The 19327-nt window shown below is 35.2% G+C and overlaps 1 protein-coding gene across 1 annotated transcript in view; it reads left to right on the top strand.

Moving 5' to 3' along the window:
• Positions 1-19327, top strand: part of SPAG17 (sperm associated antigen 17) — a 238307-nt gene that overhangs the window by 159559 nt on the left and 59421 nt on the right. The window contains exons 24-28 of the mRNA XM_045546928.1: positions 2369-2482; positions 6539-6714; positions 9030-9147; positions 11925-12103; positions 13901-14060. Of these exons, the coding sequence (XP_045402884.1) occupies positions 2369-2482; positions 6539-6714; positions 9030-9147; positions 11925-12103; positions 13901-14060 (747 nt within the window). The remainder of the gene's footprint in view (positions 1-2368; positions 2483-6538; positions 6715-9029; positions 9148-11924; positions 12104-13900; positions 14061-19327) is intronic.

Below are 19327 nucleotides of genomic sequence, written 5' to 3'. Positions count from 1 at the left end.
TTTTAAAATATCCTTATGTGCTTTAAAAAAAATCTTCAAGCATTATGCAACTCTTTCATAATTTATAATTTGCTAAGCATGTATTCTGTTTTGTTGTTGTTCTTGTTTTCTGACTATTATTCCTATCTCTGTCCACTCAGCTTTCTTAGATGGCTTGTTTCAAAATGCTTTCCCTCAAGTATCTACCAATACACCCTCTTATTAATAGTGCATTAAGGTGCCTATTTCCCTGCACCCTGATTGACAATAAACATTATCTTTTTTTGTAGACTTTAATTTTTAGAGCAGTTTTAGGTTCACAGCAAAGTTGAGTAGAAGTTACAGAGATTTCCCATATACTGTCTGCCCCAACACCTGCATAGCCTCCCCCATTATCAACATTCCCGCACCAGAGTGGTACATTTGTCACACTGATGAACCTATATTGACACATCATTATTATCCCAAGTCCATAGTTTATATTAGAGTTCTCCCTGGTGTTGTATAGTCTGAATTTGGACAGATGTATAGTGACACCTATCCACCATTATAGTACCATACAGAGTAGTTTCACTGCCCTAAAAATCCTCTGTGCTCGGCCTATTCATCCCTCCCTCCTCCCAACTCCTGGAAACCACTGATCTTTTTACTGCATCCATAGCTTTGCCCTCTCCTCATATAATTGGAATCATACGGTATATGGCATTTTCAGACTGGCTTCTTTCACTTAGTGGTATGCATTTGCTTCCTCCATGTCTTCTCATGGCTTGATAGTATATTCCATTGTAGCACTGAATAATATTCCATTGTCTAGATGTACCACAGTTTACTTTTCCATTCATCTACTTAAGGACACCTTGGCTGCTTCCAGATTTTGTCAATTACGAATAAACACCCATGTACAGATTTTTGTGTGGACATAAGTTTTTAACTCCTTGGGTAAATACCAAGCATTATGATTGTGGGAACATACAGTAAGAGTATATTAGTTCTGTAAGAATCTGCCAAACTGTCTTCCAAAGTGGCTGTACCATTTTGCATTTCCACCAGCAATGAATGAAAGTTCCTGTTGCTCTACATCCTTGTCAGCATTTGATGTTTGGGATTTTCTTCATTCTAATAGCTGCCTAGTTGTATCTTGTTTTAATTTGCATTTCCCTGGTAACATATGATGTTGAGCATCTTTTCATATGCTTATTTGCCATCTGTATATCTTCTTTGGTGAGGTGTCTGTTGATGTCTTTTGCCTATGTTTTAATAGGGTTGTTTTCTTATTGTTGAGTTTTAATAGTTCTTTGTATATTTTGAATAATAGTCCTTTATTATATACATCTTTTGAAAATACTTTCTCCTGGTCCTTGGCTTGTCTTTTCATTTCCTTGAAGCGTTACCTTTTGTTCCATTGGTCATTTGAATTTCCCAGTCTAGAAATTATCTCTTTGTAGGTTAGGATATTTTAAATAAATATTGTCTCATCTTTTTGTATGATAATAGAGGAAATGGTAAACTGAGTATAAAACGACAGAACAGAAAATTCACAAATTCTTCATGTATACCTTAAGAATGTAAGTTTTAACAGATTTTGTTTTAAAATTATGTTTGACTGAAATAATTTTTTTATTTAAGATATTTTTTATTTCAGCATATTATGGGGGTACAAAAGTTTAGGTTATGTATATTGCCCATGCCCCCCACCACCCCGAGTCAGAGCTTCAATCGTGTCCATTCCCCAGACAGTGCACATCGCACTCATTATGTAGGTATACACCCATGTCCTCCCCCCCCCACATCTGCCCGACACTCAATTGGTGTTACTCCCAAATGTGCACTTAGGTGTTGGTCTAAAGCCATACCACCCTGAACGTGCCCGATCTCGTCTGTCTGAAATAATTATAAAATGTGTTTTAAAATGTAAGGAATTTTAAATATGAGGATTTAAGAGTATGTTTTAAAATGTGGGGAAATTGAGATTGAACTGATGGTTTTAATTTAAAAAGTCATGTAGGAAGGGACAGGAGGTGTGGTTTCTGGGACATCAGTAAGGAGTGACAATTACATGTACTATAATGAAAAAAAAAAGTCATGTAGATAATCTACCAGATAAATAATCTGCATTTGGTGCATTTGGCTAGGCTATCAATCAGTTTATTTCCTCTCTCCATTTCAACCTAAAGCCCTTAAAACAAAAGAACAAGAGTCTCATGTTCTCATCTTTGTAACTCCACCCTACCTCTAACAGCCCTGAGTGCATTGTTGGAACTGAAACAATTAATTTTAAGTTGATTGTGGTGCACCATTTAAGCCCTCCATTTCCAGCCTCCCCTCTGAGCTTAGCTTATATTTCTCTTGAATAAAATGGAAATGTCCTTGATTTTATTTTGTCTTTTAGAAGTATCATATGCAAAGAATAAAGCTGTCAGCAAGTTTGGATCTTTTTCTGCCACCTTAGAAAATGGAATCTGCCTCTCAATAAGTTACTATGGATCAAGTGGAATGGCGCCAGGTGAAATAACACAACAAAAAGGATAAGTGTGCCCTGTGGCCAGGGGTCCCTGCCCCTGCCCATCCACAATCTTCTCACTTGTCAACTAACATGTTCTGATTTAATGGCCCTCATAGCTTTTCCTGCAGGGTAGGAATATGAGGTATATGTGTATGTGTGTACATATATGTGTTTGCGTATATATGTGGGTATACAAGTATATATAAATCTTTCATATGTAGCAAACAATGCTTTGGCATTTTAGATAGCATTTATGATTTATATAATCACATTTACATGTAAGGTCACATGTATAGGATATATACATACATATATATATATATATATTTATTCCAGTCATCTTTGTTAGCTAGCTCATAAAAATAAGCCTTTTAGTTAGTGCCAAAGAAGCATGATCTGCCAAGGAATCCTTTTGGTTTTCTCTAGAATAATATTTTTTTGAATCCTGTGACTGTGGAATCATATAGTGTGCTTCCAGACATCAGTCTTAAAGGAGCCATTCACTGGACATATTTCTCTCCCTCACTCTAAATAAACAAATTATTCAACTGGAAGTTATTTCCTTACAAACCACAAAATAGTATGTCACTGTACCAAGAACCAAATTAGGAAATCTGTGGGTTCCATCCATTTTAGAGGGATCAAACCGCAAGGTATTTTTAAAAAAGCATCACAAAATCAAAGATAATCCCTATACCATACAACCTCAAAAAGATCATGGTGATCCAGTTATCTGCCTTATTATATAATTTCTTTTTCTCAAAGACAAGGTTCTCATGGATCATCATAATCTTGTTTCTTACCTTGTGTCAAGTAGCCTAGTACTCTAGTGAGTTAGTGAATCCATTAGATTTGAGAGTATTTTTACTCCATTTGGGATTTTGTATTTTAACTTTGTATTTGATTTGTTTTTAAACCAGCACTTAGAGAAATCATTTGTTGCCTAACAAATTATGTATGAAAATCTATTATCACCACAGAGTCATTAAAAATTCCCTACTTCTTCTGAATATAGGTTGTCGTTATTTTATATTAAGATATTTTTACCCCACTCTATCAACTCTGTTGGTCCTATTTCCTAAGTGATTTCCTTATTATCAATTTAATCCTTTAGTTATATGTAATCATTATATTAAAAAATGATGCTCCTAATTTCAGATTATAAGTACTACATTAGAAAATGTTTGTAGGGTAGATGATAAGTAACACAGCTAAGCATAGTTTAGTATCCTTTTGGACCAAAAAATGGTTAATATGGCTATTAAATCAACAAAAACATAAACCAAACCAAATCTTTGAACACTGCTTCATTTCTTCTTGCTCAGAGGAATATTTCCTTCTTGCTTCCTACTGCCATTCAGATGGCCTACTGAATATACCTAGAATTCAAGAACCTTAATAAAGCCCCAAGCTCAATTTTATGTAATTCCTTACCCAACTCTGCATGACAACCAACCTGATCTATTTTCCCTTACGGTATTATGCCTTCCTGCCTATTCTTTTCGTGCCTTTTAGTCCCTTAAACAAACTATGCTTTCTCTTACGTGTACCCATTTGTTCATGCTGTGCCACTGCTCAGGACACTTTCTCCTGCCACCAGGCCATCACTTTCAACAATTAAACTTCCTCCCATCCTTCAGGCCCCAGCTTAGAGGTTACATTTTCAAAGAAATGCTTCCCAGAGCAAGTGGCAGTAGCATATGAACTAGGTCTTTGGAGGTGAGTGGAAATGGCCTAGGCAAAAAATTGAAGGAAGGGAATTCTAGATACCAGGAATAGTGTGTGTAAAAGCTTAGTCAAGTAAGAGCAAGGAACGGCTTTCCCATTTATGGAAAAGTGAACTGCTCAGTATAGCCACAGTAGATTGTACTGTGGCATTTGGCCGTAGATGTCCTTCTTCTGGGTTCCTGTGGCATTCTGTTGTTCCCCCACCACAGACTTAACACACAGCATTGTACCTGAGGACTTCCTAATCTAAACTACCCACTAAATTATACTTCCCTTGTCTGTCTCCTCCATCATTGGCTATCCAATTCATGGTACATAGTAGTAGGTAGACAACAAATATTTACTGAATATTACTGAGTAAATGGATGGGGATGGGAGGGACGAGTTTCCAGATGCCTGAAACTGGTTGTCATTCCCTTATTTATATACTGCACCTCCTATGAGCCTGGCAACTTGCTGGCACTGAGCCACTAAGTTGAATAAAACCATGGTACATCTATTCAAAGAACTCACTATCTAATGAGAAAGAAAAACATGTAAATAGAGCAATAATTGTCACAGTGCTAGAAATTATATATAAATGAAGTACTGGGGACAGTCAGAAAATACTTCAGAGAGAAACTGTAGCATTTGAGATAAGACTTTAGAAATGAATGGGTACTATCCAGACACAGAAACAAGGAAAGGGAATTCTAGAAAGTAAGAATCATCTGTATAAATACACAATTGTGTAAAACACGGCATCTTTACATAAAGGTGAAACCTTAGTGTGGTTGGAATGGAAGTAGGTGAGGATGTGACTGTGAAGAGTGTACGTGCCCTACAATGGGCAGTGAGTGGCAGGGTCCTTTAAGTAAGGGAAGTGACATGATCACATCTTATTTTAGGAACATAATTTTAGTGATAGTTTGGAAAGTACATGGAAGTGGTGGTGTTAGAGGTGCCATGATATCAGTTAGGAAACTGCTGCAGAAGACCCAGCAAGCAATAATGGGGCACTGAGTTTAGGTTATGGGAATAGATAGGACAGGCATGATTTGGGAGAAAGTTCCAAAGGCTTGGTGACTGGCTGGGTGTATAGGATGAGTCAAAAGGAGAAAATGGTCTCAATGTCTAACTTGGGAAACAGAGTGCATGACTGGTCATGGCATTAACTGAGATTGAGAATATAAGAGGGTCAATCTGCTTGGAAAGGAAGACTAAATTGAGTTAGAAATGTCTAGTACCACAACCAGAAGTTGCCTAAAAGCAGTTGGAAATATTTATCTGGAATTGAGAAGGAAAGTCATGCCTTGAGATGTAAATTTTGGAGTCAGCAGCATGCAGATGACAATTGGAACCCCAGTAGTAAATGAGATCATCCAGATCTAATATATGTGTGTGTGTGTATAAAATAAAGGTGCTCAACCCTGTCTGTGCGTCACAATCATATGTAGTGTTTCACTAATGTAAATGGCTGGTCCTCATTTCCAATGAGGGATTCAGTAGATCAAGGTGGCACCTGAGCATTTTTTTTTTAGATTCCATGAGTAATTATTATGGACACCCAGGGTTGAGAACATAATAAACCCTGGGACCTAAAAATGTTTAAAGAATTGACAAAAGAGAAAGAGCCAGTAAATGAGACTGAAGGAAAAATTGACCAGAGAGATCAGAGATTCAGGTCATGGTTTTCTAGAACCCAGAAGAAAATAAAATTCAAGACATATGGGATTCTCTAGAGCTCCCCACATAATCATCCTCACATCAGCTTTCCTTTTAGAATTCTGACAATCCTTTAAAACACAGAAGAAAATTGATCTTATATTTTAAAAAACTCCTTTTATCATCTTAGCCAGAAATAATCTATTTTTTTCTGGATTTTTTTATTTGTATCATTTACTATTCTTATTTAATGTCCTTATATTGAGTTATTTGAGTGCAGATCTTATTTAGACTATTTTGACTCCATAAGAACTTTTACATATATTTTCATTATTTTCCACTGCTCAAAACATTTTACGTATAAGGTCTTCTCAAATATTTCTCAAATAAATGAAGAGATGATTATTTCCCTATCATTAAGGAGTTTACAATGTAGATGGAAGTCAGGAACATGTGAAATGACTCAATAAAGCACATGAAAGTATTAAGTACCTCAAATTTTCTAACTACAATCCTGATTTCCTAATCAACTACGTTATCCTTGAAATCTATTCAACTAATAATATTTAGCAAGGTAAAAAACTGCTGTCAACTTGTATAAATTTTTGAGATGTAAATGTTACTTAACAAGTATATCAAATATGAATGCTGAATATACTTGGTTTTCCCTTTTTGTGTTTATAGAAGATAAAGATCCTGCTTTAGAAACAATGTTGAATATCCCTTCAGCACTCACTCCAACAGTGGTTCCTGTTATAGTGAATGTTCCACAAAGCAAACCTAAAGGGAAAACAAAAGGCAAAGAAAAACCCAAAGAATCCCTTAAAGAAGAGGAGCAACCAAAAGAAGAAGAGAAAAAGGTAAACAAAACTTACTGTAGATTCCCAAATTCTGTTTCTGCCTCAGTGTTAATGTTTTTTTAAACCATTGCTTATGTCAATAACGTTATAGTGCATACATTTTATTGTGCAGATGCATTAACATTCCTTGTCATTTCAACCAGAATGGACAAGAAGGATTTGCACGTAAAAACTGGATTCCCACTCCAAGAGACATGTTGTCATACACAAATTGTCTCAGGTCATTCACTCTCAGCTCAGAAAAACCTGGTTCAACCTTTTTGCCCACCCTGGTGCTTAGGTTTTCTTTGCTTTTGGTTGATCAAGTTCCTACCATTCCTTATTTCTAATACTTCATTTAGCTCCAATAAGATAAACAACAGTTGGAAGATAAAGATCTGTGACTAAACAATGGAAACGATTCCACTTGGTGGATATTGATGTGCTAAGAATCCAGAAAGACTAAGACAGCCCACACCTCCAGTCAGAGTAGTCCACCTTCTATCCCCAACCTTTCATCATAGGCAATGTCTCACACACACACATATACACACACACACACTTTGACCCTAAACATCTTCCTAATAGAACACAGATCAAAAGAGGATTCTGTTGGATTGATTCTTTGTATCAGGGTTAAAAAGAAAAAAGAGGGCTCTAAAAGAGGAGCAACAAGGAAACTACTGGCAAATCTTGACTCTTGGTATTTACTACTAAAAGTACAATGTACAGATACTAACTTGTTAAGAAAAAATATGTTAAAAAGTGCTCAAGAACCTGGATTTCAGACTCTGGCCCTTTAAAAGTTATGGGGTTTAAATGTTACTTCACTTCTGTACCTTATTTACGTAGTTATACTAGATGAGCTATCTCATGCCAGGCTACTTTTGTAATTCATTTAAAATTAATTTGGCCAAAATCAACTTGATAGAAAACTAATCAGTTCATTGAACATTTTTTAAAATTGATGATAATGGAAGGATGAGGGATGATTACCAGTTTTGTATGTAATGCTAGATTCAACCTAGCAGATTTGCAAATCTGGGCATTTTTGTTCATTTTACAGAATTTTATAAGCTTTTCCTCTTAATTTTTAACTTGTGTTTTTAATTCATTTTTAGCTAAATATTCACATTGTTTCCTCTGTTAGTGACAAAGAAAATGTAGAACAACCTAAATGATCAACAGTAGAAGACCAGGTAGAATAAACTAAAGATCCAATAGTGGAATATCAGTTGGAATGATTTGGATGGCTAATAAAAGAGAACCAATTGGAAAAACTGAAATGATTATTAGTTAGAATTATTTGAAAGTTACCAAATAACTTTTGTTATTGAGCACATATAACTAAACAAGGGATTCAGGCATAGCTGACATAAAATTAATTAGGATTTTAAAGTAAACACATCCAAATCCTCGTTAATTTATAAATTAATTTATAACTTTTGGTTGTCTTTTCTTTTATTGCTTTTACTTGCTATGAAAACAATGTATGCTTATTATAGAAAAATAAGGACAAATATTCTAAAGCATAATATCTCTAACACCCAAACTGTAAGAATTATACCAAAAAAGGCAGTGAGGAAGATGGTCTACCACATACTCTGCCTGTCTTAGTCTGTTTGGGCTGCTACAACAAAATACTGTAGACTGGGTGATTTACAAACAGTAGAAATTTTATTGCTCACAGTTCTAGGGGATGTGAAGTCTAGGGTCAAGATATGAGCAGATTCAATGCCTGATGAGAGCCTATTCCTCATAGACATGGTGCCTTCCATGTGTCCTCAGTGGCAGAAGGGGCAAGGGCTCTCCCTGCAAATTCTTCCATAAGAGCACTAATCCCATTCATGAGGACAGAGCCCTCATGACTTACCTATTTCCCTAAGGGCCCACCTCCTAATACTATCACATTGGGTATTAGTTTCCAACATATGAATTTTACAGGAAACACCAACATTCGGATCATAGCACTATCCTTAACACCTACACATTCAAACTGAGGCATTTTTCAAGGTCTACTTTAAGCCCCAATTCCTCCACCACACCTTTCCCAATTATTCCTATTAGCTTTTATATCTCCCTTTTCTAAGAAAAGATACGCCAGCTATTTGGTACTATCATTTAGTGTTCTCACCCATCTGTGTGCCATTGTACTAGTAGAATATAAACTGCACAAAGGCAGAGACTCATGAATCCTTGCAGGTTCTATTGCAAGGTACTCCTAGCTCTGCATAAGTCACATCCCTAAGCACTCAGCAAGTCCTTACTTAGTCAAAATAAGTAATAGCTCATTTAGAAAATTATAAGTAATTATTCACATGCTAAATTATTTATAGGAAGAAGTAGAACCAGAGCCTGTTTTACAAGAGGACTTTTATGTTCCCACCTTCCAAAGCCTAAATGTGTCTTGCCCCAGTGGGCTCCTATTGACTTTCATTGGGCAAGAGCCTACAGGTGAGTGCTAGCTGGGGTGGAATGTGGGAGCAGAGGGAAAAAATTCATATTCAAAACAGTTAAATCATCATTGAAAATTGTGTATTTTCTTACCAGTTAAACATACTTCTTGTTGATAATGAACAATAGGCTATTTTCAAATTTTGAGCACTTACAAAATACAAATATTATGAGCTAGGTGCTAAGAATTCCATTTTACAAAATGAAGAAATTGAGGCTTCACATGGTTTAGTAACTTTCCCAGGGTTACTCAACCTCCAAGTGGCAGAGCTGAAAAGCTGTTCTCGGTCCAATTATGGCAAAGCCAATGCTCTTAACAACTCTTGTGTGGCACTGCACTCCTGCCTCTATAGAGAGCCACTGGTACAGTACTTGGCTGCTCTGAAGAAAACGAAGGACAGTGGACACAAAGTAGATAGAGATAAGTGCAGGTCAAATGAATTAAGAAGGGGACGGGGGTAGGGGGTGGATGATGGGAGCTTGCTTGGTGGGTACAACATGTGTTGCTTCAGTGATGTATGTACCAAAGGCCTTGACTTAACCACAGTGCAATATACAAATGTAACAAAATTGTACTCATACCCTCGAATATGTACAAACAAAAAAAATAGATGGAAAAAATGAAATCAAATAACTAAAACAAATGGATTGAGAAATCCAGTCTTCATTTCCATGTGTCATTATATAATTTTATAGACTATTATCTCTGCTGGTTCTGTACATGGCTCCTTAACTATCCAGCTGAACAAATAAGTACAAGTAGATCCTCTTTAATTAACCAGATGGGGCATCTACATTGGTGATTGAATTTGAATATCATTGAAATGGAGACCCACTGTTGCAGTAGAAGTAGGAGATGCCACAAGGGAAGCACTGAACTAGAACTTCAGTTCTAAAGCTAGCCCTGGCATGAACTAACAATATGGCCCTTTTAAGTTACTTACTACCTCTGGACCATGTTTTCTTATCCAATAAATGTTAGATTATATCAGTGGATTTTTATTTTTTTCACAACCTAATATCGTCTTTAGTACACCACATTTGAAAGTGTATCTATCAAAGAAAAAGACTATGCCTTTTAAAACTAAATTGATATTTTAGTTACTTGCCATCCAAAAAAAAAAATAGAAACTAAATGTTGTAGTTAATCTACTTGTCCTAATTTTGCTCTTCAGTAGGCTTTCTGAATTATTAAGAATAGAACATGGGACCTCTATTCTATTCCCGAGGATCCCCAGAGGTTCAGGTTTTCTAGGATGGGACCCACTGTGCTAGATGCTCACTAAGTGTCTTCCAAAGTCTAAGATGCTATGAGTGTACTGAGAGAGATGTTTTAGGTTCAAGGTTGTATTTCTTTGTTTGCCTGTTTTCTTGATCCTATTATCAAACCCTGGCTTAATACCTCTTTCACCCTTGTCTTTTCTATTAGTTTCATTGTCTACCCTGATATTTTCCTTCTTCTGTCAAGGTAGACAATGTAGTTACTAATAACTTTGCCTAGAATGCATCATATGTTTAAAGTCTTCTATATATGATAAATATTCTAATTCAAGTTTGAACATAATTACAACACAAATACAAAAGTAACAATACATTCACAGGGTCAGTCTTAAACATAGGGAGAGAAGGTTACCATGGCATAAGAAGAAAGAGCTTAGACTTGAGTCCTTTCCTGGGTGACTTTGTAATTAATTGGGAAAATACTTTTTAACCTAGAGCATATTATTCAAATGTTAGTGGTTGGTTTTTTGGGTTGTGTGTGTGTGTGTGTGTGTGTGTGTGTGTGTGTGTGTGTGTTTGGTTGTGGTAGTAGTGGTTGTTTTTACAGTATAAGAAAATGATTCAAATGCCAGCTCGGCCCCTTGCTGACCATGTGACCTTAGAAAAATTATAACCTTTGCAAGCCTCCATCTGAAAACCCTGGAAAATGAAAGTGTCTAAAAAGTTGTTGAGGTGGACTGAATGAGATACATACATAAAGCATTTAGCAATAGAAATCTCTCAATAAATGTTTATTATTTTATCATTATTATTACTTCTGTGATTTAAGTGGTGTCATGAAGGGTCCTCATTGCAAAACATTTTCCTATCAACCTGATATGGTCCTTAAAATGCCAATTCCTTTGTGTTAAGGTTTTTTTGGCCCCAATAAACCATGTTATAAATTAAGAGGAAATTATTCAATCAGCAAATACTGAGTAGACAGGGTGTGCCAGAATTTCTCCACAACAGTGCTTTCTTTTTGAAGGAGCTTATTAGGTGCTTTTCTCCTTGATTGCTAGCTAACAGCAAAACACTGAGAGAGATCTGGATTTGGTTGAGGGGGTTATGTTAACTAGGGCAAGTCTGAATGAGTGACTTCCCCCAGGACTCTGAGCAACCAGGCAACATCACAGCAGCATTGTGTATCCAGGGCTGAGGGTTTACTCAAAGAAGTGGAGGAAGAGGGGTGCAGGGGAGGGGGGAATACCTAAGGCAGCAAAACTCTGCTTCCTTCATAATTTGTCCCTGAGATATCCTGGACTTCCTTAGAGAGAATCACTTACACATGGAAAAGGTACCTGCTGTGTGTTATAAGATGACCTTGTTCACTACATTTGAATGTAACAAGGTCAGCAAAGAACCGGTATTCTGGGCCACCTCTCATGACATGGAAACTGCCCAGTTATTCAGACATAGACAAAAGAAAGAAAATAATTAGGCAAGATGATAAAATTCCATCCCCACAGCATTTCCCAGTTCACAGTAAAGCTTTATTCTTTTTTTTTTTTTTTAAGGTCAATATGTAGCAGATGAGGAACCCACCTGGGACATCATAGTCCGTCAGAGCTACCCCCAGAGGGTGAAGCACTATGAGTTCTATAAAACGGTGATGCCACCAGTGGAGCAGGAGGCTTCGAGAGTTATCACCAGTCAAGGCACCGTTGTCAAATACATGTTGGATGGATCCACACAGGTAAAAGAATATTTTAGATAATTTACTCTTTCCTACTGCCAAGTAAAAGACAATCACGCTATGGGTAAGGAACAGTACTGTAGCAGGGAAGAGGAGCAACTCACTTGAAAAAAGAATGGCAAACAAAGAATAGTATAATTCAAAATGACAAATGAATAGTATAGTTAGAGAAAAAACACTGTCTATGAAAAGCAGGATAAAAGTAAACTTGTCATTTCTATGCATGATCTAAGATTACAGACTGAACACAGTGTTTTCCTCCTCTCCCTCTCAAGGTATTTTAAAATATAGAAAAAAATAGTTAAATAATAAATTCATAATAGTACTGGAAGATAACAAAATATATCAATCATCATAATACATTATAAGATTTGGAGAATTCCTGAAAAATGCAAGTCAGATGGGATCAGACTGATGGGAAAAAAAAGAGCAAGGTTTAAAACATATACAAGAGAAAAACCTGCAGCAAAATTAAAAATCAAAGTGGGAGTTCTAACACAGACATTTTACACAGGAGCTCTGGGCTCAGAAACTCAGAATGATGGTAATCCCTAGGTAACTAACTACTCCCTGGGGATGGGAACCAGAAACCATAAAAAAAACAGAAGCCATATGCCCTGCTCCATCCCTCACAAAAATTGCAGAAGAAGAGCTCCCATAACCAGACATTGCATCACCAAGAAGTAAAAAGGGATTCTCAGTGAGAAATAGGACCATGCACCTAAGAATCATCAACCTTGGAGAGAGGCCAATCCCATGAAAGTAAAGAACACAATTCAATATATTAAAGAAATAGCACCTCAAAATAAAAATAAGTACCTAAAAAATTTTAAAAGTGAATAAAAGTAATATAGGCAGAGACTTGAGAGGTCAATGGTCCATAAAATAAAATTTTTTAAAATTTATAAAGAAAAAAATCAAGAGTTCTTAGAAACTAAAAATAACTGTGAAAAATCAAGGGGTGGGAGAGGGTGGATAATGAGTGAGAGAAAAATTGAAATATGGAAAAGGGATCTATATTATAGAATTTCCAGAAGAAGAACATAGTAAGAATGAAAGAGGGAAATAATCAAAGGCATAACGTAAGAAATTTTCCCAGAGTTTAAAAAAAAAAACAAACTTCAGGTTAAAGAGGGCAACCAAGTGCCAATCAGGACTAATACCAAGTAACTTTAAAATATCTCAGTATGTCTTCATGCAATTTTAGGACTGTAAAGATAAACAATCCCAAAAGCTTCCTGAAGAAAACCAGTTACTTATAAAAGAATAAGAACCAGATGGACATTTGACTTCTCATTAGCAAACTGATGGTGGTCCTTGTCATGTTGACTGGGAGTGTATAAATGCTAATACCAGAGAGCTGTATCTGTAGTACCTAGAGACCCTATACACATTAGGTAGATATTAATAGAAACTCTACATTTCAATATATGATAAGATTTTAAATGTAATCAGAAAAATTGAAATAGAGTATATAATTTCCCAATTGCCTAGGGGAAGGGTAAAGAATGGGAAAAAATAAAATTCAAATCCACCTAAGAGAAGACAGGAAACAAAAAGAAACAGAAGGTAAGTAGAAAATATAACATAACATTATTGTGCTGGTTATGAAGCTAATTGTCTCTGAGCTCCAATCTACCCTTCTATAATCTGCCTTGTGATGCTAAGTCTGGAGGTCTGCAAACAGCATTTCTTCTTTGGATTATTTTGAAGCTATTCCAGTTTGACACAGTGTTTTCTGTTAACCAGCCTCCTCCTTGCTCCTGAGAATGCTGGAAACTTTTGTTTTTCCTTCAGATTCTCTTTGCAGATGGTGCTGTGAGCAGCAGTCCCGATTCAGGTCTTATTTATCCGCCTCCTGAAGTGCCAGCAAGCCCTCACAATGGAGATTTGATGGACTCAACTTCTCAGCAAAAATCAGAAACAGCACCGTCTGAAACTGTCATCACAAAGAAAGGTAACAGTTGAAGCCTCTAGAATTATAATGGATTTAATAAAGTCTTCAGGTGCTTAATAAGTGTTCAATGTCATTATGATTATACCTCTTACCTTTTCTATGAATATATTCAGATATATTCATATATATATACATATTAATGAATTTTCATTGCAGTCACAGAATTACACACTATTTCATAAATTGCTTTTTTTCTCTTAGTAATAGATCATGAACATTTTCCTATGTCATTATATATTCCTACACAACATTAGCTGTAGTATCTGGACTGCTGTTTTAGGGCTGGTCGAGGAGATCGATGAAGTCAAGATTCTGAACAGGCATCTCTTGATTCTCTTGATCTTTTCCTCATAGTTGCAAGAAGGTATATCAGCTCTAGGCATGAGGTCCTCGTACAGTAACTTCCAAAGCAGATAGGAGAGAGGGCAAATACAACAGCTTTCTTCAAATGTCTCTTTTTATCAAGGAGGAAAATATTTCCAGATCCCTTATCCCCCAGCAAACCTCATATCTCATTGATTAGAACTCGCTGGTGATCAAGGCTGGGAAAACAGTTATCTGGCATTTTTGACCTGTTTCTCAGGAGAAGAGCACTACTATTAGGGGAAAAAGAAGGTGGATAACAGTTGGGTAAGCAATGAATGGTGTGTGTCATAAGCTAAATTACAAGATCACTGTCCTGACCGGTATTTCTGATTTACACCCCTATCACTAGCACAGCATGAAAATGTCTACTTCCTCATACCCTCACCAATGCTTTTTATCATTCTTTTAATCTTATTCAATTTGGTAGATAATATATCTTATCATTATGTTAATTTGAATTTCTTGGGTTACCAGTGAGGTTAAACATTTAAAGATGTTTACTGGGTTTTCTTTCCTTTTGTGGATTTTCTATGGAAATCTTTTCTTAGTTTACTATTGTACGGTTATCATTATCAGATTAATTTTTAAGAGATCTTCATATATAAGAGATATGTATTTGTGTATCAGGAACCATTCTGAATATTTTAAATATTAAATCAGCTAATCCTCTGTGAGGTACATATTTTAGTAATCTCCAGTTTACATATTAAGAAATCAAAACACAGAGAGGTTAAGTAACTTCCTTGAGATCTCTCAGCTAACAAGTAGTGGAGCTGGGATTTGAGCTTGGGCACCCTAAATTACACTACCTCTCACACCTTACAAATTTTTCTCAATTTCCCATATGTCTTTAATGATCCAAAACCAAGATTTAATCATTTTTTGTCAATTTCACACATCTCTCCACAGTACCTAGTAATTTCGTATGGAGGCAAACTGAATTCCTTTTTTGCTTACTCAAAATTTAGTAAAACAGATTTTCCTTCAGGAGTAGCAGAGGTTCCTTGTTGGAGAGGTAAATGAAAGTACCCCTACAGCTTTCCAAAACTTCCTGGCTCAAAGGTTCCCTCTTGTGTTGACACAAGAGGACTTGATATGAGACTAGTTTGCATAGCCACTTGTCAAAGAGCTTCTAGCAGGGTGTGTCCCAGATTTCTTCACAGCCCTTCCTCCCAAGATAATACACTCATCTTTACAATTGAGTTCCCATACGCTATGTCTATTCCCCACTCACAGTTTCCCCTATTATTAACATCTTGCTTTACTGTGGTACATTTGTTACAATTGATCAACCAATCATGATATATTATTATTAACTAAAGTCCATAGTTTTACATAGAGTGTACAACTCTTGGTGTTATACATCCTATGAGTTTTACCAAATGCACATTATAATGAATCTAAAGTATCTTATGTATCATACAGAATAATTTCACCACCCTAAAAATGTCAAAGTATCTTATGTATCATACAGAATAATTTCACCACCCTAAAAATGTCTGTACTTTATCTATTCACCCTCCTTCTCTCCCTCATGAACCACACACACCCTCCCCTCTCTGAACTCCTGGCAACCACTGACCTTTTTACTGTCTCTGCAGTTCTGCCTTTCCTGGAATGTCATATAGTTAGAATTATAAAGTATGTAGCATTTTTAGACCAGCTCCTTTCACTTAGTAATATACATTTAAGATTCCTTCGTATCTTTTTATGGCTTCATAACTCATTTCTTTTTATCACAGGATAATATTCCATCCCTGGAATGAACCTTCATAAATAATATCTCATCAAAAAAAAATTTTAAAACTTGTAACACCATAAAGCAGCTCTTCTTACTGAGATTCAGCCATTTTTCTTGAATCGTTCCTCAGATTGTTGCAATTCTTCGGTTAAATTTCCAAAATTCTGAGACAGTTGATTCTGGTCATTTTTTTCAATGTTCTCACTGTTTTTATAGAGTGGATTTTCTCTGGTTCTTACTTGCTGTTCCAAAAGTGCTTCTCCCATATTACAAGGAATATTTAGTATTTTTATTATTTTTCAATTTTAAATATTATCTAATTTCCATTATAACTTTTTCTTTGACCTTTGAGTCATTTAAACTTGTTCCTAGATTTCCAAACCTATGAAGTATTTCTAGTTTGTATTTATAGTTGATTTTTAACTAATTGTTCAAAAATTTGTTGAAATATGATTTATAGCCTCATATATGGTCAAGTTTTTTAAAAGTTCTGTACTTGAAAAAAACACATATCTTGTCGTTATTTGGTACAGTGTCATCTTAAATTTATTCAGTGAAACTTGTTAGTCGTGTTGTCCAGATCTCTGTCCAAGTTCAGCAAACTTTTCTATAAAGGGCAACATAGTAAATATTTTAGACTCTGCTGGGCCACATGGTCTCTACCACAATTGCTCAACTCTGCCATTGGAACATAAAAGTAGCTAACATCAATGCATAATTAAGCTTAGCTCTGTTGTATTTCAGTAAAACTTTATGTACACTAAAATTTGAATTTCATATAATTTTCATGTATCATAAAATGTTATTTTTTTTTTAGCTTTTTAGAAATGTAAAAAGAATTATTACTTCACAGAATGTACAAAATAGATAGCAAGCCTTATTTGACATACAGGCCAAACTCTGCCAATCCCTATTCTATATCCTTACAGATTTGTTTAATTTACTATATCAATTTACTCAGTAGAAGTACGTTTAAATTTCCTAAAAGGACAGAATAGTCTCTTCAGTGCTGTTCCTTATAATTTAATCTTTATTTCTTTATTTGTGAAATAAATTTGTCTTTTTATAGTTCTATCAGATTTTTCTTCATATATTTTGAGGATATGATTTTAGATACTTATAACTTTAGAATTATTATATCTTTATGGTAAATTTAACCATTTAATATTATGCAATGACTTTTTATTCTAGCATTTGTTTTTTGCTCTAATGTCTATTTTGCTTTATTATTATAGCTATACAAGCCATTGTTTAATACCTTACCAGCATAAATTTTTTCCACACTTTTATTTCACTTTTAAATGTGTTTAAATATGTTTCTTGTGAGCAGCATATAAGTGGATATTTTCAAAATTCTATTTGTAAATTTTTTATCTTTAGATATTTTTGTCCATTTGTTGTATTATATAAATGATATTTTCTGAAAATGTCTTTATGTTGTCCTCATTTTTTAAAGGTAATTTCACTGAGTATAGAATTCTAGATTGACAGGTATTTTCTCTCATTATATTGACAACAATCTTTTATACTCTTTAGCAACAATGTTGCTGTTGAAAAGTTGGCTATCAGTCTAATTGTTGTTGCTTTGAAGATACTCTAAGTACTTTTAAAATATTCTCTGTGATTTTTTTATTATAATTTACATGTGATTTGACTGGGTATGGATTTCTTTTTATTTATCCAAATGGGAATACATTGGACTTCTTGAATCTGTAGATTACTATTTCATTGATTCTGGAAATTTCTCCATAATTACCTCTTCAAATATTGTTTCTGGTCCACTTCTTTCTCCTCTTCTTCTGGAATTCCAATTAAACATGCATTATAAGTATTTTAACTTCTCTTTCATTACTTGTATTTCTTTGACTCTCTGATCTTCATTCTATACAATTATGTTAGGTGTATCTTTCAGTTCTCTTTTAAACTGTGTTTTATCTCCTGTTAAACCGGCACTGTCTTTTTTTTTAATTTCATTATTTCATTTTTTACATCTAGTACTTCTCTTTATTTTGTTTTCCAGTCTGCCTTCTCTTTACTCATAGTTTTTGGCCCCCTTTTACTTCTGGAATCATATTTAGCATGCATTTTATATTCTGTGTCTGATAATTCCAATATCTAAAGTACTACGGGTCTAATTCTACTTTCTGTTTTTTCTTCTGGCTCTCACTTGATTCAAATGCTTTGCTTCATTGTGTCATTGGTACTTTGTGACTAGGAGCTGATTATTATTTTTTCTTATTGCTTTGACTCTAAATTGTTGGGGCTGGCATAAAGGTGTGTTTCTTTAGAAAGTATTTTAGTTCCAGAAAGGATTTTAGAAGGTGGTAGGGAAACCAATACTCTTGAATCACTTCAAATTATTAAAGGAATTTCTAGGGTTGCCACCCAAGTGGTGTGAATTTTTGTTTCAAACCTATTAACATATAAGGATCTGCCATGGTTATACAACCTCAAAGTATTTTTTTGTCCTGTCTACTCAGCACTACGTTTGAACACAGGCAACTTTTCTGACAGCCCTAGGGTAGGGTAGGAAAAAGCATGAATTTATTTCTGTTAATAATCTACACTTAGTCTAAGGGTGTAACCCTTTAGGTCTCAGATTTTTGGAGTACTCTCCAGCCTGAGTAGGCTCTAGCTTTTATTTCTCCCTAAGTTCCAGAATGCTGAGAAAACAAATATTCAAAAGACCACAGGGCAAATGTCAAATTCAGTGTTATTTTTACTTCTCTGTGTTTCCACTTTCACTTAGTCCTTAGCTTGTGTTAACCTTTCTTATATTTGCCAGCTTGTAGATACTTTCAAGAAGACTGATTAAGAGATCTTTTCTAGTAACTTTAGTTATTTTCAGTGGAGTTCTTGGTATCTAGTCTGTGATGTTGCTAAAAATGGAACTCAACCATTCTTGTTTCTTTCATCTTAACTTTGGGCTGATCCTTGACCAGTTGTCTTTATTTCATTGACCCATATACTTAATAATGGAAGATAGTAGTTGGTTAAGATCTCAGAATCTGCATGTTATCCTTTTTTCCTCTTATTCTTTTACCTTCCATATCCATCCTCAGCCTTCTATATCCAAATTTATCTCCCAATCTACATCTGTACCAAAATTGTACTTGTTTATCTTTACTACTCTCTCTAATCTCTAGTACTTTAAAACTTC

This window comes from Lemur catta, chromosome 3 (genome assembly GCF_020740605.2).
Source record: "Lemur catta isolate mLemCat1 chromosome 3, mLemCat1.pri, whole genome shotgun sequence".
In the NCBI taxonomy this organism is placed as follows: domain Eukaryota; kingdom Metazoa; phylum Chordata; class Mammalia; order Primates; family Lemuridae; genus Lemur; species Lemur catta.
The sequence above is the reverse complement of the archived record's forward strand: the minus strand, read 5'-3'. Positions and strand labels throughout refer to the sequence as shown.